General features: G+C 30.2%; 1 protein-coding gene across 1 annotated transcript in view; it reads right to left on the bottom strand.

Moving 5' to 3' along the window:
- Positions 1 to 8,777: 8,777 nt before the first annotated feature.
- The window catches only part of LOC118197086 (tripartite motif-containing protein 2-like), a 37,379-nt gene continuing 20,140 nt past the window's right edge, over positions 8,778 to 26,016 (bottom strand). Inside the window, exons 3-4 of the mRNA XM_085824693.1 lie at positions 24,338 to 24,389; positions 8,778 to 19,117 (exon numbers count right to left, since the gene is read on the bottom strand). Coding sequence (XP_085680819.1) covers positions 17,054 to 19,081 — 2,028 coding nt within the window. The 5' untranslated portion in view covers positions 19,082 to 19,117; positions 24,338 to 24,389 and the 3' untranslated portion in view covers positions 8,778 to 17,053. The remainder of the gene's footprint in view (positions 19,118 to 24,337; positions 24,390 to 26,016) is intronic.

Here is a 26,016-nt window from a genome sequence, read left to right as displayed (position 1 = left end):
TGATAGCCTGATAACCTGGAGGCTGTGTCGCTGATCGTGTCAGCGTGTTTATAGTAGTTCATCGACGACTGTAAAAACGTGTTTTGGAGCTGTCCTGACAATATTGGCTAATAAAGTGTGCTTCGATATTTCATCAAGTGTCGTCGTTATTCACTGCAAATCTACAAACACCGTACGAACGTGAAGGAAGAAAATAACGTAACAACTGGTGTCAGAAAGTAAAACGTAACAATATATATAAGAAAAAACATATAAAGTTCAAAATCTGAATCTCAGTGCCGAATTCCAATTCTATCTTTGTTCGTACTTAGAATCTTCTTTATTGTCTTAGCAAAATCTTTGAAATTTGAATAGTTCCTTTTAAAATCTTCCTTAAAATTCTTTCTATATTTCTCTCTTGCACTCCGGGTAAGCGTATATTCATCGACGAAGTGCCTGGCGTCCCCAAACTTATCACAAATTAAGCATTTATCATTATTCTGTAGATGGAACCGATTAAAATAAGCCGGGAAAAGCCCATGGTTAGTCAGTACCTGATTTACATCAACATTATTTATAATATTCATCTTCTTGTTTAACTTTATATTTTTCATTAATTTTTTTTTCTTATTATACGACTCCAAGCAAAAATTAAATTCCATTCTGTATAAATCCAGTTTTCCATTTCAGCAATGGTCTTTTTTTTCTTGAATCTTGGATATCAAAATTATCGGTCCTATCTCCAAGTGCCGCTGTTTTAGCAAGATTGTCCGCTCTTTCATTTCCGACAATTCCATTATATGCTTTTACACAGTGTCATTTAACAATATGTTTTCTTTCAGCCTTTTTAAACAAGTCTTTTATTTCATTAATCAGTCGGTTTTTATGATCTGGTTGGGCGAGTGCCTGAAGCGCAGAATAGGGCATCGGTATAAATATTTATAAAACATAGAACTGTTAATTTTTTATTAATCCAATTAAAAGCCTCTGTCAATGCGTATAGTTCTGCTTGATAAACCGAATTCATTGGTCTCACATTGTTCTATCTACACTGCATGAAAATAAATTACCACAGCGCTACTCACTTCCCCATCCATCTGGTAAAAATGTCTATTTCGCCAACAGAAGGCAACAAGATCATAAAATAATCCAAATTCGTGTCATTGGGTGAATAATATCCTCATTCTCTAGTTGAAAGGCCTTACTTGTGAGTACTTTTTGTCCAATTTGAGTATCTATAATAATTTTATTAGCTAATAGAAACTTTTTCTAGAATGATTTGTATAACATCGAGAGGGGCGGAATACCCGCAAGGACGCAGGCAACTTCAGTCAGAACGGTTTTGAAGGCTCTCGTAATGGCAAACATCCAGCCTCACTGCAGGGTGTCCAATTTCATTCTAATCCTAAATACCTCTTCTGCCCAGCAGCCCCAAGCTTCGACTCCGTAAAATATTTCAGGGATGATCACATTTCTATAGGATTATCGCTTACCCCTCCTTGTAAGGAGGTATCTTGGGTTTGTTTCAAAACATGAGGGTTGTATAAATGAAGATTTTTGTATAACGGGTCTCTGCTATTTGTGGTAATGGTGCAGTTTCTCTATAATCATTAAATGGTGACGAGTTGTAAGAATTAACGTCCACATTATAATCGTTTAGCACAGGGGTTCTCAACCGGTGGTACGCAAGAGAAGAATAGGTAGTACGCAAAGAAGCAAAGTATTTTTAACTATTAAATTCAAAAATCAAAACCCCAACATCCTGATTAAGTTTTTTCTCTAACACTCGTAAATTTATGCGATCTGAGATTTGTTCAAGAGTGGTGGTGGTAGTAGTACTTTGTAGTGGTGCTACTAACGGTTTTCAGTTTTTGTTTAGATGGCAAAAGATAGCAGATCGTTAGTGAAAAGGTTGAGAACCGCTGGTTCAGCATATCTATTAAAAAGTCCAAGTCATCAGTAGTATTCGTTGAAATTAATGAAAGTCACCCGATGAAACTATTACAGACCGAACATTAATAAAACTTGTTGTGGGATTATCGGACATTCTTTGGAGAACTGTCTTGACCCCCAAAAAGGGAGAAGTAGCTCATTATGGTAGATAAGACTACGGTTGTTATCCGATGACGGAAGTATCTGTCGGAAGGGGCGAGTATGAGTAAACCATGGAGGTAGGAAAGGGAGGAGGGGCCATTCCGCGCTAGAAGTGAAGCACTGCTTTGAAGCTTGGATCACCAGACGGGGTGTTCTTTGTTTACATTCAGAAGCTCGCTTGACAAGATTCTGATAATATTTCGACACACGACAGTTCCATAGAAATCGAAAAAGGGACACTCTCGCATGAAAGAAACATTCATAGTGTAATGGATAATAGCAATTTGTATAGTTTACTGACATTTACGCAAAAATCACATCTTGGTTATTTTTCGATAACTAACAACAGCGATTTTGATTATGAATTTGTTTTATAAAATTCTAAGCTGTTGCACTACAAAAATATAGATTTTAAGAAAATTGCTAAAAGAGATCTGCCAAAATTTATTTTCTAGCAGATTTGAAAAGTTTGAAACTTGATGGCTAAATGTAAATATAAAATTATGTATGTTAAAATATTTGTAATTAGGCACATAGGTCAGATTAAGTTTTTATTAAATAGAGTAACGCATGCAAGGGCTATTTGCCTACAGAGAGAGATGCCATCGTGGAGGAATTTTGAAGAAAAACTGACCTTTGAGTGGGTATTAAAAATAATACTTATAATTTTCATTCAAATTATATTCATATATATTTTTTATGTAAAACTTTCGGGTTTATGCTAAATTAGTGTAAATTACTTTACACGAAAAATATAGTGAATGCACAGAAATTAAAGATTTGCACATGCCGGAAATGATAAATAGGAAATATGTATGGGTATATGCATGTGCTTGCAAAAAACATGTATCTGCCTGTAACAAAATACTTAAATATTCATTAAATTATTTGTAAATGTATTTGAAATGAAGAATTTATTCACTTATAAACAACTGTGAAAGTACTGTGAAGAAATCTAATGATTAAATGTATCTAATTTATAATGATTATAAATGTTATCTAAATATATAATAACCTTAATATTGAATAGTAAACATAAATTGAAATCCTGTTGACAAATACGTTATAAAACTATTTAAGCAAGAATTGTTCGTATTGGAAAGCAATCTGTTAAAAGGTATTGTAAAGCAAATGCTAGGAGATGCGCACGAACGTAATAAAGAGTCTTGGAATATGTATTGTTGAAATAATGAAGGGTAAAAAAAAAAAAAAAAAAAATCTGATAAGTATAATTAAAAGAATTATTCCCTTTACATTTTATAATAACTCAGTTACAAGTTTTAAATAATACTTAAAAAAAAAAAACTTATTTTATTCCCTTTCAGAAATGTTCAGAGAAAGTCAAATACTATTTAATACCTATTTAATTATTAGGAATTAGCGAAATACTTATTTAAAGTATTTCGCTAGTTCCTAATAATTCTCTAATTTAAAATGAACCGAATAGAGCATTAATTATAAATTGACTTACATTTTTCGATTTAAAAGAAGCCAAAAAATCATGTCATATTTAAGAAAGTATTTTAGGAAGAAGCTCTATAAATAGAAAAGAAATAATGCATAATTTTAATATTAATAATACAGTAAACTTTGATCTTAATTTTTGTACCTTAACCGAATAAAATCGATTTACCTTAATTTTTTTTTTTTCTAATGTAATTAACGAAAACTTGTGAAAATATTTTATTCAAATTAGACCATTCTGAGAAAACTGTCCTGTGAAAAGTATAGCATTTAATTCCGTTCAGAATGAAATGTTGTTTAAAAATATGTTGTTTTCACATACTTAGGACTCTGAAGTGTTGTAGAAAAAGAAAATATATACATTTATATGTATATTTGCGACGTAATTACAAAATATTTACACCCGAACGCGTCAAATCCCATAGAACTCAATGGTAAATGACCCAATGTTTTGGTCACCACGTAGGGATCGCCGGTGCTTCAGAGCAGGGTACGGAGAAACTTGTTTAGGGCGACTCCATCTTACTTCCTACCTCCATGGAGTAAACTATTTTCTTATGTTAGACGTAGGAGATCACAGTTTTCTTCCTGTAAAAGGTCTATACACCTGGAGTCCCTAGTTTGAGTTGTGGTGTGTAGTCCGTGGTCTTTTCACCATATTCTCAGAGGCTGGGGTCTGATACTCTTGTTAAATGTTTAAACTGATTTATCATTTTGTTAAAGAAATTATGAGAACTTGTAGGCGAATAATCATGAATTATGACAAATTTTAATTCTTTATGAATTTGTTTATTACGCACAAACCAGAATGCATTAAGTATGGTTCAAAGAGTCTTATTTTAAAAAACATTCATGCTTTTTCAGCTGGTCTTATCTACAGTGGCTCACAGAGCCAGATATCTAATACGTAAATCCTTTACTGGTGGCCCAGGCCGGACCTGCATACGTCAGAACTGGTCTTATTTTCGTTTTATCCTATACCCAAGTTTAGATCTTCGTCCAGTTAAAGGAGAAACAGCCATAAGAGCTAAATTTGCAATTTTTATGGCATGGGAGAAATTACTTCTAACTTCAGCTTCATTCATTTTAATATGTTTATGTACAAGGAAATTTTCCATGTAACGTCTGAAATGATTACGTTCCTTTTAAATGGGTTGATTTTAACGCTGCCCAGACTACACCAATGCGCTACAATGTTTACACCTGTTTCAAGGGAATAAAAAGCTTTTTGCGGATAATCACCGTGTCATCGGAATATTTTGCAATTTTTCCGTTGCTCTAACAAGGTCATTTATAGTAAATGCTGAAGACTGTGGGTCCATGCCAATGCCAATGATTTGCAATTTTCGGAGTGCCTATGGTTCAAACCATGTACCTCCATATCAGAATTACTAAAAGTGAGCAGAAATAGGAATAATTTGGCACAAGTGATTTACTTGATGCTCAATAGAGGGAGCCACAGGCTCGAGAAAGTTTAGGGATAGAGATAGGATAATAAAAACTTAAGTATCATAATCCTTTTTATAAGTTTTTAGGTTTTTATAATTTTTTTGTATTTTATATTTTATACTTTTTTTGGTTTTTATATTTTTTTTATACACAATACAAACACTAAAGCAACTGTGGGTCCAAATAATTTTTAATGGGGTCGCATACATAAAAATGTTATGCATATACTATTGGTTAATTCTTGATTATTAAATACTGCTAGAAACATGATCAAGTACCTTTATTTTATTAAAAACCTATGTTTACTAATTATCTTTTTGCACATGTGTTTATTGTGTATTATATCTGCAAATTGGTATAGCTACATATTTTATTTTACCCAACAGAGTATCTACTTTACACGTGATCGAAATACAGATTCTTTCCGTTCATAGATGGCAGCACTAGCACATGTGTGAACCTGAATTTCAACTTTACATCCTGATTTCCATCACTTCAGGGCCTTTATCGTCATTTAGGCCTTTTATCGAACAGTGCGAAGCCACATAATCTACATAACATTTTGTCAACAACCGTGCAAGACAGAGATTCTGTTTAAAACTTCAATAGTTGTAGAATCAATATCCCGACTCTTTTAGATCTAATTACGAGTAAAGATGACTGGAAAACTTTATTTCGTTAAATTTTAATCACAGACTTTTAAGTATTCCCACTTATCGATATAGAACTTTATTGTTATTATTATTAATTTTGCAAGCAACCTTACGCATAGACAATTCTTAAAAAACTGTTTTGGTAAAAACGGGTAAATCTGCAATTCCTAAGAAAACGGAACAGTTTGAAAGCAACGAATGTATTTCTGAATCATTTAAATCCTTCTTTTTAATTATATATGTAATTAATATAAAGCATTTAATTTATATTGCATTTAAATGTAATATAAATTAAACTGCATTCTTACAAGTGTCTACAGCCTTGGTTTCATAATAATAAAATTCTTTCTTTAATTATTGGTCTTAGGTATATAGTACTTTCAAGTATCTCATTTTATATTAATAAAATTGTTCCTTTAAGTATTGATACTTGTACTTTACAAGTATTCGTTATACAAGTTAATTAATAGTGCTAAACGTAAAATCTCTACCTACCTTTTGGGCTCACAAATAGCTATACTTCCAAAATTAATTTATCTTTCATACTTTATTACTTGTTAACCTGAACAATTTAAGCACAATATTGTTTTTTTTTATTAATTTAGATCTCTATTCCGAATAATAACTATTCTTTACTTAAGGTTATTTTAACCTATATTTAATAATTAAATTCCTTAAAAATAAGAAGTTCTGAATGATTTAGGAACAAAATTTTAAATTACAATATTTATATACTTAATACTTTTGATGCTCTAAGTTTTGAAAAAAAATGATCATCATAATAATAAATATGATATTTTTGGTTATCAATTAATTTAATCTATTTATCATAATAAATATATAATAATAATACTTTGGAATAAATTAAACTTTCTTGAGATCATTACATGAACTGAAATTTTCAAATTATAGTTCTTGCAAATATTTCTTAATTAGGATTTGGGAATATTGGATTCACTGAATTTACCAAAAAAGGTAAATGAATATGATTCTTTGCTATTTTAGCTATAAAACACATGAGAAATAAAATTAGCATTTCGTAATACATGATTTTCTGCCGATTACTTTCGTATTCAAGTTCATTGAAAACTTAAGATTTTTAGCAATTTTCAAGAGTGAAAAAATAAATGATAATGCAGGAATAAGGAAATGATTCTACAATTGGATATGTAATGCACGACACAACATAAACACTTTACAATGCATAGTTAGATCACTGACAAACACAGCATTTAAAAAATAGCTTACTAAGAAAGGCTGTCAATACCAGATGTTCCTACAAAATAAATGTTTCCAATCCTGAACAGTGGATACATAAAAATGTTATTTAATGCACCAAATAATTTCTTGATATTATCTTTTTGCCATCTTGGAAACAGAATTATATCTTTTAATTACATAACACGAAAAATTCAGCACACTGTACCTTGTTTTCGTTCATAAAATTAGTTGAAAATAACATGTTATGTTAGTCATTAGTTGAAAATAACATAAGTCTTTTATTAACTAGCCATTTGTGTGAGCAGTCTCCTAAAATTGTTATCATAAAACGTAAAAAGTATAAAACAGTATTATCCAGTGCAGTTAGTGTATTTGCATAAAGATATTTAATATTTCTAATTAAAACACCCTCAATTTAAATTTATGTGTATTTCAATCAATCAGATTAAAAAGGTAGAAAAAATATTCTTATTTATTATTTTTAAACTGCTTGGCTTCTTAACAGTCACATTAAATCTGAAGTATCTTACAAAGTACTGCACAAGTGTCCATATGCACTTAGGCAGATAGCCGTAGCGAGCATTGCCATAATCATATAAATCAAACATTACATTTTATTGAAAGGCAACATGCTAGCATGTGAAAGATAGAAGTATTTTATTTCGGGCAATGGCAACATACTAATATTAAAAATTGTATTATACTGATATTAAAATGGTGGAGTTTGTTCATTAAAACTGAAAGACCAATATCTTACATTTTGTTGAATGGCAAGTCTTAAGCAATGGAGATAAAAATACAGTCAAAAGTCGTTAATTCAGACACCCATAATCCGGACCTCAAAGCTAAAACCTTTCTGCGCGTGCGCCGCGTTGACACATGCGCATAGGCGTTTACGCGTGCGCGCAAGACCTTTCACGACTGCGCATATGCGTGTGAGCAAGCGCAGAAAACGTTTTCGCGTGCGCGAAACAACGGACGGTATAAGCTAAAATTATCTAATTATCTATTTCAGTTAATGTTGATGATTGCATTGTTCCTTAATCTTCGAATTGGATCCGGCTTATTATTTTTTTCAGACTGTAAGAGCAATTTTATAAAAGTAAACTTGAACTTTCGATTATGTCAAATAGAATTTCCGATTCTGGAGCTCCCAAAGAATCGTACAAAACGAAAGTATGTTCCGATGTCCATCAAACAAAAAGTGGAATTGCTGCAAAAAATGGATAAAGACATGAAGAAAGTGACAGAGAGGTTAGTGAAAACGAAAAAATTTCGATTGACAAGTTAGTCGGTATTCTCGGCACAGCAATTAACGGGACTTGAACAGCGGAACTTTGTAACTGAACAAGAAATTATGTCTGCTTATAGAATTAAAAGAAAAAGTATTATCACATAAAACGAAGCAACTTAAACAACTTACATTGAAAGAAATGTTTAATAAAGTAAACAAATAAATATTAAGCTTCTTTTTTTTTTTTTTTTTTTTTTTTTTTTTGTAAATTTTGATACCCTTTAGATTATAATTGTTCTTTATTTCATAAATTACGGTTTCATATTTTTTATTTTAGAATTTCTGCATGCCATCTTACGAGATTTAAACTGATGATCTATAATCCGGAAAAATCGATAATCCGGAATCGCCGAAGGCCCGACTAGTCCGGATTAAGGACTTTTGACTGTATTTCATTCAGTGTTGCCACTGCTGACTTTATCACTGCATTTAATGAAAATTCATTGAATTTGTGCAAAATATGAAATAAATCAAAAGTATGGCTTCAAGGTGCATGTGTTCAAGTGGAGGACTATGTGCCTCAAGATTCAGTAGCCCTCTAGGTGTCACCATTTTTTTTGCAATGACAGGAACATACAAATTCTTTATTATTTAACAGCAGAGACTTACAAAACACAACGATATGAAGAAAAATTATTTATTGTATTCTGTTGCACAAAGCTTCTTTCAACTGACTAGAAGCATGACACTACATAAACACTTTACAATGCATAGTTACATCACTGACAAACACAGCATTTAAAAAATAGCTTACTAAGAAAGGCTGTCATTACCAGATGTTCCTACAAAATAAATGTTTCCAATCCTGAACAGTGGACACATAAAAATGTTATTTAATGCACCAAGTAATTTCTTTAGATTATTTTTTGCCATCTCGGAAACAGAATTATATCTCTTAATTACATAACAGGAAAAATACAGCACACTGTACCTTGTTTTCATTCATAAAATTAGTTGAAAATAACATATGTCATGTTACAAAAACATAACGACATTATTTTAAACTATTTCGAAAATTATTGAAATTTTGAATATGAAATTTCATTTTTTTATATTTGAAAATACAGTTGGACAGGAAATTAATAAAGTTCAAAACTACATAAATACTCTAGAAAAGAAATATCTAACATGATTGTGTTAGTTTAAAAAAAAACTGTGGAAAAACGTATACTATTACTGAGCTTTTATTTCTTACATTATATTGACAAAATAATATCAAGATTTACAAGTTTTAATTATAGATTGAAGATCTGAAAAATTTTTTAACCTGTTCTTTGAAACATTCAGGATGCAAAGGAATTTTTTCGATGCGTCTCATCTCCAAATTAACGATTTAAATGAAGAGGCACTTCTTTATATTTTCCCATACATTTAGAAAGATTCAATTATGAAAATAAAAGTTTTTAAATAAAAAAATATTAAAATGCTTTTCTCTCAGGTTTTCAAATTTAAAATATTTAGTCAAAAAATTAGTCTTTTTATTTTAGAATCTGAATATCAATTAATGTAAATACAGGTATCCATCTTATAACACAGGTCTGCTCTTACATAACAAGAAAATTACATAAGCCCTTGTATAGCATGGTAACAAGGTTTCATTCTGGCATGTCACTGATTATGTATAAAAGTTCTTAGAATAATTTATGTACATTCTTTGATGTACTATACTTACATATGTACATATTTCGGTAACACAATTTTTATTCTAAACGTTTACAAAATTAAAAGACATACTATACCATCATGTGTAGTATACAACAGCAAATTATTTATTTTAACACACTACAAGAACAGAAACAAAATAAAATTTACGTGCATTCTCTCACAAAATAATTATGAATTATTTCCTGAAAATAAATAAATATTCGCATAAAATTCCAAGAATACGTGCATGAAATTGAGACATGCCCATCATTTACATAATACCCATCTTGTGCTCAAGTATTTGTGTTACATACACAATAGTGATTTTGAAAAAAAAAAATTGGAGTAATTATTATTAATTAGTAAGAAAAAACTTTTAAAAGTAAGTTTACTTTTTTGGAGATGAAAATACAAATTTTGAATCGCTTGTTAAAAAAAGAAACGGCATACGACATCACAAAAAGTTTAAATTTAAATGAGGCAACGAAGAACCATTACAAAAATATTTTGCCCCCTCTATTTTGTATGAGTTGTTTATAACATGGTATTTTCTAGGAACCCATTTACTGTGTTATAGGAGGAATACCTGTATAATAGTTTATAATAACATTGCTACAATTAATAAACGGCTGTTATATCTCATATTTCTATTAGGTACTAACTGTTATTTTTCAAGTACCAATTCTGATAAATGTACATTAATTTGCTATAATATACAGTAGTACCTCCTGTAGGGAACTCTATTTAATGAGAGTAAAAAACTTCAAAATAAGATAAAGGCACAGAAACAAATAAAAACTAAAATACACTTTGTTAGTAATCTTCTGAGGTTTCAAAGGCAAGTTTGTGCTTAGTGAAAGGTAGTTTTGTGACAAGTAACAATAAAATAAAAAGTTATTCCCTCCCTTTTGAAAATGTTTTTCAGTTGGGAAATGAGAATAAATACACAGAGAAAAAGCTACTTATGTTTCAATCAAAAAGATATTTCATAGTCACAGAATTCAAAATCCCATTATTTTTGCCAAAGTTTTCGCTAGAGGGCAGGAAACACTTTAACAAATTATAAGGCAATCCAAAGCTGGAACCAATGTCTTATCTAACATGGCTCCAAAGAGAAAAAGATTAACATTAAAAGAAAAAGTTGATGTAATTCATTTAACAAAAATGAATAAACTTCGTTTGCAAGATTTAAGGCAGGAATTTTGAATAAGTAAAAACCAATTAAGCCATGTGCTAAAAGATACAGAAGAAAAAAATATTATGGATTAGTATTTCAACAGAAAATCTGAAGCATGTAAAACTGATACAGTAGTGTTCAATTTGTTTTATTCTGTAACAAACAATGTTGCTCTAAGTGAAGTATTCTTGCAAAAGAAGTTTCAGAAAGACTGGGACTACAGAACCACAAAGCATCAAATAGTTGATTAGACAAATTTAAGCAAAGACATAACATTATTTTTAAGACTATTTGTGGTGAAAACATATCAGTAGATATGTAACATGCAATAAATAGGAAAAAAAAAAAAAAAGGCTAAGTAAAATTTAAGAAAGATATGAGCCTAAAAACATCTACAATGATGATAAAATTGGATTATTTTAATGAATTTTGCCTAATAAAACTATGCTTCTAACGAGAAAAGTGCTCTTGTATTAAAAGCTCCAAGAAACGTTTCAATGTGCTACTTTTGTGAAACATGGAAGAAAAATTTGAGCAATCACTTCTAATCAGAAAGGTGAAAAACCAAGATGCTTCAAAAGCATCAATCCAAAAGCTTTATCAATCCATTGGCATTACAATAAAAAGTCATGGATGAATCAAAGGATAATGCCAGAATGGTTGACTGCTCTTAATAAAACAATGTCTAGGGAAAAAAAAAAAAAAAAAAAAGAGGAAAATTCTGCTCTTCTTGACATATCACTAACCCATTCAACAAATTTTAAACTGAAATTAGTGTTTTTCCTACCTAATGCAACACTAGTATTTGGATCAGCTTTTGGACAAAGATATAATTAGAAACTTCCCGATTTGTAGCAGAAAACTGTTTTTAAGGCATGTCAAGCTGCTTGCTAAATGTGTCAATATAATGAATGCCATTCAGTGAAAAACAATGACTGTTAAATCCGTATCACAAAGTTGTGTTCAGTATTGTTTTAAGAAAGCACGCTTTGAAATATTTAGAAAGTGATGAAAGCTTGATTACTAAAGATACCAATGATGACGTAAAATTTTTTATTTCAACTGTAACTGATGATGTGAACTTTAATAAAAATAGCATGGAAGGCAATGAGGAAATTGAAGAACCAGAGAAAAGTGTGACATCTATACAGATCTCTTAAAAATACATTTCCCAATTAATAAATTTATAAATATTGGTATAATAAATTTAACTATTTGTAACAGTGAAAGACTTAAGATCATCTGTGACCTTAGTAACCACGTAGAAAACAATGCTTGCAATGCACACTTTGAAACAAATCCGTGTAACATATTATTTTCAATTCTGTATACAAAACTCTATTGTTCATTTTATCCATTTTTACAATAATCAAACTTTTTTAAATTATGGATTTCACTTTTCATTAACTTTGAATTCAAATAAATACCTGTGACCTGAGTCACAAGCACACAAGACCTCTCTTTCATTGAAGTACTTCAAAAGATCTTTCCATGACATTTTTTACCATTCACTTTCACAGATGTCTTTTCCTCATATCAGTCCTTTATCAATCAACTGATATAGAATCAGAGACTCGGGAGATGGGGAAAAATGTTACACAGAAGGCACTGACAATAAAAATAAATTAACCACAGGACAGTATGCAGTTCATAAGGTAACAAAGATGGTTACATAAAATAACTCATTATAGAAAATTACTCAAAGCTTAAGGTGGCTGAAATATCCAAATCTTAAAATCAATCGACTGATTGTTTTAAATTAGGGTTCCCAATGGGGTTTTTAGGGCTCGATGAAATTTTAACGAGGGTAAATTATGGTAAAGGGATCAGCAGTTGAATATAGCACCAGCAACTGAGCAGCAAAATCAAGATCTCATTGATTATAAAAAATCATTAATTAAATTGGTAATTAACTGTTTATCAATCAATATAAAGCTATATCATGTATGAGGGAGAAAATCGTATAAAAATATATAAGGGAAAAATAAACTAAAATTACTTATACTTTTTGATTCAATAATATTGTTTTAAAATGTATAAAATTTTTATGCAATATAAAAGAGTAAAATGTGGGAAGACAAAAAAAAAAAAAAAAAACACAACAGAGAAATATGAAACACGTAAAAGTAGAATAGACAAGAATCGAGCTGAATATTTTTGAGCATGTTCATTTAAAATTAAATTATGCCAAATATTACACTAAAGGTTGTATCAATATATGTAATATAACCATTACATTCATTAAAATTTGACTTTAAAGCAATTAGAATCCCTGGTTTTGTTTCTGAAAGGTAAAAGTTAATCCATAAAGTAATAAAACATAAATATAATAAATTCATTGTTTCTCTAAAGTTTTTGTTTTTTCTTATTTTAATCCAACTGTTATCTTTTTATTTATGTACAGGTATTCATATTATAATTTTATGTTTCATGTTGTATATTATGCAAAGAAAAAAGTTTGGACTACTTAGTTTAAAAAATTTTAGCAAAGCCCATGAAGCAATATGGAAGTTGATCAAGAAGGATAGTGTAATGAAAAAAAATATTTAAGTATTCTGGCAATTTTATTGCTGTTGTTTTTCGTTTTCATAAAACATTATGAATGAGGTATGTAAGCACAGTTCAAAATCTTAGCATTTCTGAAACATTAACAGCAAAATTGAACACCGGGTAATTACAGAATTGCAATTTTCACACAACAGAATACATCATTTTCAATTAGTTTATTCTAAATACAAGGCAATATTGTGAAATACGACCAGCACATTCACTTTGCTATGTGTAACAAAAATGGCACAAACAAATATGGAGCAACATAAATAACTATCGTAAAATAACACTTCTACATTAACAAAAGTTCTCTTTTGCAATGGCTATGTCGAGATGAAAACCAACTTCTTCAAAAAAATACATACATCATACCCATGGATTTGATATATAAATGTAATTTTTTTACGACCTATTGAAAATATAATCAGTACAAATAAGTAGATCAAATGTAAAAAATAAAACAATCAATGTGTATGTTGAAAAGAAAATTGGCAGTGTAGATACTTATGTGCATCTAGAGATGGAAAAACACATTTAAAGCATAGTATACATTGCACACAGAACTATAACAACTTCATTTTCATCAAATCATATTTCTAAGAATTCTAAGCATTGTGAGGAAAAAAGGAAGGGGGAGAAACACGCTTTATAAAAAATTAGAATGTTTTTAGAATAATATTTTACTCATTACTGAATGGATTTTCTTGAGGCAGAGCATATGCTTATTTGAAAGTATTTAACTATTTGAGCCTGACATTACAGCTATTTCTGTAGAATAACAACTGCTTATTCAATATAATAACTTGAAATATTTTAAAGCTATTTTAATAATAATCATAGTGACAATTTTCACATAAAATGATGCTCAATAATAATATAATTTAGCTAGAGTAGTAATTTATCTTATAAGAAAAACAGTTAAAATATTTGTTTTATGTAAGTTTTAAAGACTAATTTTAGTTGAATTTTGAAATACACTTCAGAAGTATGCACACACTAATAAAAAAAATCAGGAGCAAATTTTCAAATTCCTAATACAAGATTATAATAAAGAATTACATGAACAAGGGAATAACATAAAAAAATTAAGTGCACAAAATAAAAAAAAGTACACTGAAACACTCCTCCCCCCCCTCTGGAAAAAGAGTTTTCTAAGAACACCCTCTTCAAAATAAATTTTTTTATTAATATCATTGGGGGGGAAAGAGCCTTAAATTACAACAAAAGTATTTCTTTCACTGAAGTTATGTACTTTGAGCTCATGACAAATTCGTGGGATTCCCCCCCCCCATGTATGACATATTTGGCTCATTTTCAAATTTTACTTTTATATGATGTCCCAGAAGAAAAGAAAGAAAATTCAAGATAAATTAATATTTAAAGTTTAATTTGAGCAATGCATTGCATAAAGATAACTATAAATATATTTCTATAATTTAAAATATAATCCATTGAAATTTTTTAGATATAAATCTTACAAAATGTGATCCTAGACAAAAATGCTTGTCCCTTTCAAGTTTTATGTTACTCAACATCTTTCTTTTGTAACCTAATTATTTTTTTTAAATTAAGAAGTTTAATTACTTTAAACATGACTATGCAATGTTGTTCAAATTAAAATTTAAATATTAATTTATCTTGAATTTTCTTTCTTTTCTTCTGGGACAGCATATGTAAGCAAAATTTGAAAATGGGCTATTTACACACTTATTCTTTAAGTATGTTGATCTTTTTTTATATTAAATTTTAAAATTTATAACCAAAAAAGGTGCTTAATTTTTCTACAAATAATTTATATAACAAAGTACATGTTAATGCTTAGAGTTTAAAAAATATTGCATATATATTCCAAACTCTTAAAATTTACAGTTCATTTCAGCTGTCACTTTGAAGTATACGAGGGATAACAGTGCAGACAGGAATCAAAAAGACTTAAGATATAGTTGGAGAAGCTATAAAAATATACTTTTTGCAACTGCTTTAAATTTTAATTCTATGTTCTTCTATTATTAATTCTAGGTGTGTATAGGGGGGAGAAGCCTTTTTCAAAATTTAGTACCACAGCCTTCAAATAAAATAATCACCTCAGTTCAGTGATTTTTTTTTTATTTAAAAGTTCACCACATGATCAGTCACTTACACCATTATAAGATGGTTCACACTATTAAGGTGACCATTACAAAAAAAAAAAAAAAAAAAATTAACAATACAACATTAACATATATATATGGCACAAAATTTTGCCAAAATAGCTAAGAAATCTTAAATTATAAATATATGATTCTGCTGACATCAAATATATATATATATATCATTTTCTAGCAGTAAATTTACTTAAAACATTAATTTAAGAAAGCATTAAAACGATACTCACTGAACAATTTCGAAGCTTCAATAATATTATCTAGTTTGAAGAGGGAATTTTCTTTACAGATAATATGTTATGTTAGAAACATAATTCTATAAACTTCAAAACGCATATCTAACAATATGCAAAAACCGTCTATAAACAATTTGCAATATCCTACATAATAAATATATAAAGAAAAAACAAAAAGTTGATTTCCTATACAATTAACTGTGTGGAAGTTATTTGTACTTTAATAAAAATTTAATCATGCACAATAACTACCACTGCATTGCTTAAAATAAAGGAAAACTCCATAGTTATGTCTATGGAACAAACAATAATACAGAAAAAATAAGAGATCCATAATTTCAATGAAAATGATAGAAATGTTGAATTATGTGAGAATCTTTGGGTAATTGCTTAAACATGTTAAAAAAGTATAACAGTACATGGTAAAATATAAAATATAAAAGCATTAATTTAAAATAATTTGTCTTCAGTATTATCTTATTTGTATGTATAGGGAGAAACATGAATAAAATAATGAATTAATGAGTTCTGTGTCAAAATAGTTCAACCAAGTAATAAAAAAGTCTTTGGTCCACTTAAAAGCTTACATTTTCCGAAGTGCAATATGCAGATTGCAAAATACTTTTTATGATAAACACACAAGATATATAAGAGATTGTTATAAAGATAAAAGAAGAATGAGATTCAGCATATGTTAACAATAAACACAGCCATCTGAATTACAAAAAGATAAAACTGCCATATTCCAAATTAAGTTTAATATAAAATAAACCAAATAACCTTTTCAACAAAAACCTCAGCATATGAAAAAAGTCATGAAGAGTTTTACACTAGTGAATACGAGTGCAGAAACCGCAAAAAATGTTTTGTTTAACATGTGAAAGAAAGGTATTAATGAAAGCTTTTACATAAACACATTCCATATATTTATAAACTGACTTTGAGTTAAATATAGTTGAAAGTAAAATAAATAACTAGAAGACTGATTAGATAATTATTACACAGATAAATTCCAAAAGATAATAATAATATAAGGAACTAATGCATGTGATAATTAATTGTTGAGTATCGCAATTCTATATAGGATGAAGAATATAAACATTTAAAGATTAGTGCAGCTATAGATTTGCTTCCAGATATTGACACATTTAGCGATATCTAAACTTTTTTATACAATCATTTCCAAGATCAGCCACAACTACATGAAAGTCATTAAGTACATCCAAGCCACTTGGACGTTTCAGTTTAGCCTCATGACTATCAATAGAAAAAAGGAAATTTCCTGACTGGTAACTGAAGACTCTTATAAAACTACCACTCTTATCACTTTTTGTAGCTAAAAGATTTCCTTTGCCATCATAAACTATTCCACCATGACGACTCTTGCCCTTGCCTTCTGAAACAATCTCTCGAAGAAATTGTCCACTAGATGTAAAAATCTGGATCCTTGAATCACTAACTATGATTTCATCTAATGGACCAATTGCAATAGAACTAATTAAATTAAATGTACTACCAAATTTCATAACAAAGGTACCAGATGGCTCAAATGCAAACACAGAAGCAGCACCATTATCAGCCACAAAAATTTGGCCCTTACTATTAATGGCTAAATCTATTGGCTCCACAAACTCAGCATGAGTAAACTTTTGAATAACAGAACCTTCAAAATCAACTTCCGTTATAAATTTTGTTCTCCAATTAACTATAAACAAGGTGTTCTTTAAAGATAAAGCTATCCCTGTACCACTACGATCTTCCATACCTGCATCAAATATATGACCTAAAAATTTGAAATCTTTTGTAAGGACTTTTATTCTGCTATTTCCAGTATCAAGGACAAATAATTTACCACAACTTGAAGCAACCAACCCAACAGGCTGGAGGAAATGCAGATCGCCACTGCCACGCAGACCAAATTGAGAAACAGGATTAATGTGCTCGGACACTATAAAATGAAAGGGACTATCTTTGATAGGTCGATCAAAGACAGTTACATTTAATTTATAATTTCCTGGCTGTTCTGGGAGAAAATTCACATCATAAGTTCCATTATTGCGGTCTATCAAATGGGTTTTGACACTATCTCCGTTTTCATACCTTAAGTCGATAACCACAGGATCTCCACCTTCAGACTGAACTGTTCCATGATAATCATAAGCCGTAATGCACACAGTTGTTTCTAAGTGAGCTGAGCAACATTCAACCGAGGCAGAGCACAAAGCAGGATATGTGGTACTAGAACGAACACGACCAAATTCTCTAAGCGATTTTTCTATATCATTTGATGCAGAATTATGGTCATGCTCATATTTAAGAAATGCATTTTCTCTAGGCTCCATAATAGCATTTAAAGAATCTAGTTTTTTATTCAAATCACTTATTCTATTGGTAATATTACGAACTTCAACTTGGTATTGCAAACCGCTACACTGCTGCTCAACTTTTTCCTTTTCTGATTCAATGATGGACAGCTGATCAGCTAATATTTTTTTCTTGTTGTTTTTCAGTTTTTTAACTATTTCTATGAGTTCACATCTTCTCCGTTCAATGGCATTTGTTATTTCCTGAACAGAGCGATTGATGGTTTCAAATGTTTCTTCTGCAGTAGATTCTAATTTAGTGATTTCATCATTTACATTTTCTGCAGCTTTGTTAAGTTTACTAATACAAAGATGTGCCTTGTACAAAAGAATTTCTGACATTCTCTTTATGGCAATGGAAAATGGTATGACAGTGTGCTGGCCACTCTCAGTGCCATTTCCATGTGCTCCTGTAGTGCATAATCTACAAAATACACAATCACAAGTTTCACAGAATAGCAATTCCTGAGTAGAATGCAAAGAACATTTTGGAATAACTTCTCGCCGTTGCCTGGACATTAGATCTAAAAGCTGATTTACCAGGAAACTTGGTGGCAAAGCGCTGACTCCACCACGAGGCAAAGGAATCGTTTCTCGACAAATGGGGCATCGGAAAGAACCAGCATCCCGAACACCATTTCCTGCTGCTATTCGCTCAAGGCAATTACGGCAAACTGTGTGAGAACATGGCAAAAGTTTCGGAGTATGTTCTTGGCCATCATAAGTGCACAAACATGTTCCACATGTGAGAAAGCTCTCACTAAAATCTTCATAATCAATAGAAACAGTTTCAACCAAAGTTGATGAAGTCATTTTAGTTGATCTTTTATTTCTTCTCTTGGTTAAAACCTACAAATATGAAGCAGAAAAAAATATGATTAAAAATCTGCTATGCAATCAGTAGAAAGAACAAATTTTTAATAATAATAATAATATTACACTCTTAAAGTGAAAGTTGTTTAAGACACAATTATGAATGACAACTACAGTTTTCTTGATGTCTAATAAAACAACATAAGACACAAATAAAATGAAATTTTATTTTAGGCTGGCAGCGAATTTGTCTGGCTTTTAAATGTACCGGAAAAATGGCTGAAGGAAACACCAACCATTAAATTTAAAAACTGTGTAGGATTTTACTCTACAGAACAACTTCATAAAAAGAAAGTTATTACATATAACAAAATTACAATGAAATAAGCAATATCCCTTAATACAAATAATAATTATCCTAATAAATACATTAACCAACTTCCCTTTGCAAAATCTTAAGAACTCAAATGGTATAAAGGAGGTTAAGAACTTTGTTTTCCTGGCAGCGAGTCTAATAAAACAACATAAGACACATAATGAAATTTTATTTTAGGCTCGCAGCGAATTTGTCTGGCTTTTAAATGTACCGGAAAAATGGCTGAAGGAAACACCAACCATTAAATTTAAAAACTGTGTAGGATTTTACTCTACAGAACAACTTCATAAAAAGAAAGTTATTACATATAACAAAATTACAATGAAATAAGCAATATCCCTTAATACAAATATTAATTATCCTAATAAATACATTAACCAACTTCCCTTTGCAAAATCTTAAGAACTCAAATGGTATAAAGGAGGTTAAGAACTTTGTTTCCTAAAAAAAATCACTCAAAACTTTTCAGTATCTTAAAAACATTGAAATGAGCAATAAATAACATAAAAGAATACAAAAAACAAAAAATTCTAAAAAGCAAAGTATAATTACTGATATTTTATCTTATATTTTCAAGAGAAAAATTTACAACGAAATAAGCTATATCCCCTAATACAAATATTAATTATCCCAATAAAAAAATTAACCAACCCATTGAAGAAAAAAAATCATGCAAAACTTTTCAATATCTTACAGTGAAATAAGCAAAAAATAACATGAAAGCAACTCAAAAAACATAAAATTCCGCACAGAATTTTACTCTTCAAGAACGACTTTATATTTAAAAAAAAAAAAAAAAAACCACCACCAATAAAAATGTATTACATTTATATAAAAATGACAATGAAATTTGCCAATCTCTTAAACACAGAGACATAAGAAATATGATGGAAAATTGTTGCCAAACCCATATTTCTAAAAGAATGAAACTATTCAAAATGATGCAATTTCATCAAAAATCTATCAACAACAATAAGACAGGAAAACTGTTGCCAAAATCACATTTTTAAAGATATGAGAAGTGTACTCGGAAGCTTCATTTAAAAATTTTTTTTAAATACGAAATACTATCATTTTTCCAAAATTCTTTTTGGAAAAGCAGTCACAAGGATGAAAGTTTAACATGTCCAAAAATCAAAGAAAAATAAACTGCACATTTTTAAAAATAAAGTTTTTTCGAAAATATTCCGTTGAAAAGTTGCTAAGCTCCCTTTGTTAAATAAATTCCTATTTAATAGATTTATCGAAACATGAAATTTATTTTAAGTTCATAAAATAGCTAAGTGCCTACGTTTCATGACGATGTGAAAATGGAGTGTGTCGAGTAAAATCCCGCTTTCCTATAGCCCATTATGTCTCAAAATGAGGTGATTTTGTAACACATAAAATAAAAAAAATTCTAATTCGAATTTTGAAGAAAAATTGCTTTGAGGTGCACTGGCTCTTGTCTAGATGCACCTACGTACCAAATTTCGTAGCTGTGGGTTTATTAGCTTATGCGTAGCGCGAACAAAAGACAGACACACACAGACAGACTCTTTCTTTTATTATATGTAGAGATTATATGTGAAATTGGGATTTTTGTTCTTAACTTTGCTAAATTTTGAACAAACCTAATCTGACTGCATAAGGTAAAATAAATAAAAAGTACATTTATTAAATAGCATTATTTTCCAGAAAAGTTTCAGTTACTAGAGTATATTTAAAAATAGTTTTAAAATGAAAGGAATGCATAAATAGATTATTTAAGTTTTATGAAATTTCTTAATTCCTATTCTGAAGTCAGACTAAAACCAACAACAGACTTATTTCAAATCTGGTGGCTATATCGTTACAGTCACCCAACAAGATACTTTTTTCTTGGGAGGGAGGAAGGACACTTTTACTAATGAATTCTACTATTAACTTGAAAATAGTTTCAACAAATGCCACCAGATGGTTGCTCGGTTTTCAGATGTGAATTAAATGATACAAACGAAGGATTAGGAGCCATTCTTTGCGATTCCAGCTCCAGTAATATCTTGTTCTTTACCACTATAGCTCCATTCTACATTTAAGAAATTGGGGGTCGAGTTTGGGGTCATGTGAGTATTCAAATACTAGATACTTGGCAAAGAAGAGATACAACCATTTTCAGTGGATCCTCTCTTATACATATATGCATCTGACAATGAAGTCGCTGATAAACTGCATAAAAGAGGAAATGACTACTAAACATGGTATTAGTTTTGGGAGATTTTTTTATAAGGCTAGTTCACCGCTCCATCCCATAACTGACATGGCCAAAAGACGCCTTACCTTGGAATTTGAAAGACCAGATCAAATGGCTATTTCTCAGCTCATCAGTTAGCCATTTAAAAATTATGTGTTTTTTAACAAGATTGAAGGTTCTTCTCAACTTGCAATATGTGCAAATCACATCATGCCATCCTCTGAACACATCCTTAATTGTTTGGGTTTTTACGCTTGAGGATATCTACACACACACAGTTACGGTGCTTGATTTTGCTAAAGTGCATGGGCTCATGCACCAGATCTAGCTGGGGTATACTATTGTCAGCAACAACAACCATTAATAAATATCTAAAGATTTGTCTTTCAAGTAAACTTATAATAAGAGGAATATGCCTATAAATTGAAAAAATAAACTGTTTAATACTGAAAAATACCTAATTCTGTTTAGTATTATTGTCCATGGTAAATCTTAGCAAGTTGGTAAGCAAAGACGTAATTCACACAATGAAGCATGTTTCATCAAAAATATGGGAACATATAATGACTTGTAAGGGCACTGGCATCGCAAACAAGCAAAGGCATACAAGTTGATATGTGCACAAAATCAAATCTATAAAAGGCAGGGGTAGCTCTAGGAATGACTTACTCTACTAAGATAACCATGAAGAATTCCAGCTCCTCACAAATAGAATAAAGACACAAATAGATACAAATGAACTAGCTTCTTTTGCAAATATCCAGATTGGCACAGTAGAACATGTTATTGAACAACATATACTCCTTTAAAATGGCGCACAATTCAACTAGAGGACTAGGATCATGTCTCCACTGAAGCCTTGATAGAAGTGACAAATAATCAACTCTTTCCTCCCTTTTCCTCCACTGCATTCACAGAGGAAAGAATACAGGCACCTTCCAGCACAACTGATGCAGTACTGCTGAGCTTTGATAGTCTAAGGCGGTATGCACTTTTGTTTATATCCACAGCATGTTACCTTAACAGCAGTTTCATGGTCCTTCCAAATATGAGAATTCTATATAAACTGAAAAACAAGGACACTTCCTTACAAAGACACATTCATTGCCTTCCCTCTTCCATGACTGCATTCATTTCTATACAGACTTCATGATGAAATAATTCATGTCATATGCCTATTGCAAAAGTATCTCACCACAACTTGTAAAATCTCGTTTCACACAATAACTCAGTTAATGTCGGTATCTGTATGAATGTCTTCTTATTTTTTCGTGCTTCACCAATAATCATATTTGTTGAGTGAAAGTAAAAGAATCTATAATCATTATTTTTAATATAAAACAATTTAATACTTTCACAAATTTCATGAGGACATGCATATATCACATATTTAAAAATTTTAGCATACATAACATTAAATATACACTTTACAAAAAATAATTCCCTTTTTTGCAGTCCCCTTCTAATGATAAAACAGGATTTTATCTAACTTGAAAACTTGGATCTAACTTGAAATAGTTAATACAGAAATAAAAATAATTCTATGAAAAAGGGTCTCCGCTAAACTGTAAAATTATATTATAATCTAAAAAATTTTAATTAATTCTCTTGGTTCTAGGTATTAATCCCATGTTCTATTTAGATAATTTATATTAAACCTATGTATTCTATTTTAGCATAATTTTGATATGATAGCACACGCTATAAAATATTGATGTGTAGAATGCATTCATGGGTTATGCTAGCAGTTAAATTATTTCATCAGTTATATACATACAAATTAATTAATGGAATTCTGCATGTCCTGAAAATTCTGCAATAATTATAACTGTTAAAGCAATACATGTACTTACACATTATCCCATCAATTGTGAAACAGCTGTCAAACCATATGATTTAGTATCAATTATGGATAAGTGGAGTGTCATAATACACTCATAATATCTGTGTTTTTGTTTGATGCAACTCGAACTGATTTTTGATAAGCCACATTTTTTTGTTTTTATGAACAAAGATATAAAGTGGTTGTTAACAGCTGCATTCCCCCCCATATTATGGAAAAACTATTAAAATTTGAGACCTGCCTGAATGTTTTAATCTATGTTCTACATACAGGCCTGCCTGTATGTTTTAGCCTGTTCTATGTTCTATATACAGACCTGCCTACCTGTATGTAGAGCAGCAAGCAGTAGATTTTTTTCAAAGTTATGGAATCCTAGCCCCCACCCCAAAAAAAATGTGAATACATGATATGGTGAGTCGACTGCATATGGCTGATGAAACAATAACCTTCAGAAAATTTTAACTCATCATATTCTAAACAAAACTTCCATTAAAATCAAGGCCCTAGCAAAATAGCAGACTTCAAGAAAACTTTTAATGAAGAGCAAAAATGAAACAGGTTGAATAATGATTGTTTATTAAATAAAGAGGCCTCAATTCCTTCAGAATTCCACAAGAATGATTGATGCAACTTTGGCAGGATCTCCGTCAAGTTTCATGGTTCGGTGATAGCCAACTTTCCTGATTTGTAAGACTTATAAGAAGAATATAAAAACACAGGAGAAAACTTCCATTTATTCAATATGGAATGGAACATTATTAAATCTAGCCACAAAACTTAAAATTTCACTGAATTATAGTAATTAAATTTTAAAAAATTACATACCTATCTATATTATTCCACTAGTTCTAATACAGCATGAAGCAGTATTTTCCAGCTAAAATTTAATAAAGAAAAAGATATTAAGCCCAATTAGAAACGAGAAATACATTTACTCAAAATTAAGAACTGTACATTATTTTCTTTTTTAAATAATGTGCAGATCAGAGTTTATAAAGGAAAGAACATAGAATAATTACATAAAATAACTAATATAAAATCAGAGATAACATAAAAGAAATCATCATCAGTTTTATCAGAAATAACATAAAAATCAGAGTTTATAAAGGAAAGAATTAAATTTAAATTAAAAAAAATTCTTTAATGCCAGATGAATACTTGCTATGTCTTAAACAAACATAATAAAATAAAAAACAGGAAATCAGATTATTACAGTACATTCTAAAACAAACTGATTATCTGCACCCTCACATAACACTCGCCACATCACTGGTGAAAAATATTTCATTTGGCTATCTTTCCGGCTCATATGTACTGTTTTGTTCATAAACAATAATAAAAAAGAAGCATTTTATAAAAAATAAATTTTACAGTGGGAACAAATTCACACAGTAAAAAAATTAATTGATCAACTCAAGTATTGAGTGATCAGTTATTGATCGAGTTATTGCTAAACATAATAACATAAAGGCATGCAAATTCACATGTACTCAAACCCATATGTGGTGTGCACATGCGTTTGCTATTATATGTATGTTTGGGAATATTAGGGGGGGGAACAGAAACTCAAGTGAATTTAAAACCAAGAGGTGTAGATAATGAGAAAGTACCAAATCTTGAAACTGGAGGGGAAAGGAATTTTGGGTTTTGATCAAATAAAAGTTTTGACTCTGCTAATTTAACACTGCATTAATTCATATCATAGAATCTTGGCAATACTAGGGGGGGGAACAGCAACTCAACTGAATTTAAAACCAGGAGATGTGGATAATGAGAAAGTACCAAATCTTGAAACTGGGGGGGGGGAGGAATTTTGGGTTTTGTTCAAATAAAAGTTTTGACTCTGCTAATTTAATTTAACACTGCATTAATTCATATCATAGAATGCATTATTTAAATATATCTGAACAATGGATAACTGCAAGCAGAAAATAGCATTTCAAGCAGCACTGCCTAAAACCTAAATAGTAATTACAGTCTACAGGAAATAACCCATTAAATGCAATCTCAAAGATAAGAAAATAAAATTATGAAAAGAACAATATGCAGCAGTGGATTTTTTATGGCAGCAGGATTAACCAATGTCGAAATTCATCAATGGATGTTAAGGATACTTGTATGTTACTCGCAAGGATACAGGAGCACAGCAAACTCTTCACAGAAACATTGCCATCGTTGAAAAATTATAACTGATCTGATACACCAAAAGCAGCAAATCAATCATGTCTGCTTCAGTGTTACAGTTATTAATGTGATTATCCAAATAAAGTTCTAAAACCTGAATGTCCAGATGGACTGAGGACTAAGAGATATATCGAGTTTTAACAAAAAAAGTTCCCTGCCACCACAAATGTCGGCTGCGCAAACAGTTCACATTGACATCTTTAATCATATTTTGTTGAACAATTTTTGGGATTTGAAAGAAAGACATTTGCTTTACAATACTGTGTCGTGAAATATGTAAAATAATGTCACTAAATATAAGGTGTCTGAAATGGGAATTC

The sequence above is a fragment of the Stegodyphus dumicola genome, chromosome 10 (assembly GCF_044657685.1).
Source record: "Stegodyphus dumicola isolate Sdum_Otavi_A_Nest chromosome 10, ASM4465768v1".
NCBI classification, from domain to species: domain Eukaryota; kingdom Metazoa; phylum Arthropoda; class Arachnida; order Araneae; family Eresidae; genus Stegodyphus; species Stegodyphus dumicola.
The sequence above is the reverse complement of the archived record's forward strand: the minus strand, read 5'-3'. Positions and strand labels throughout refer to the sequence as shown.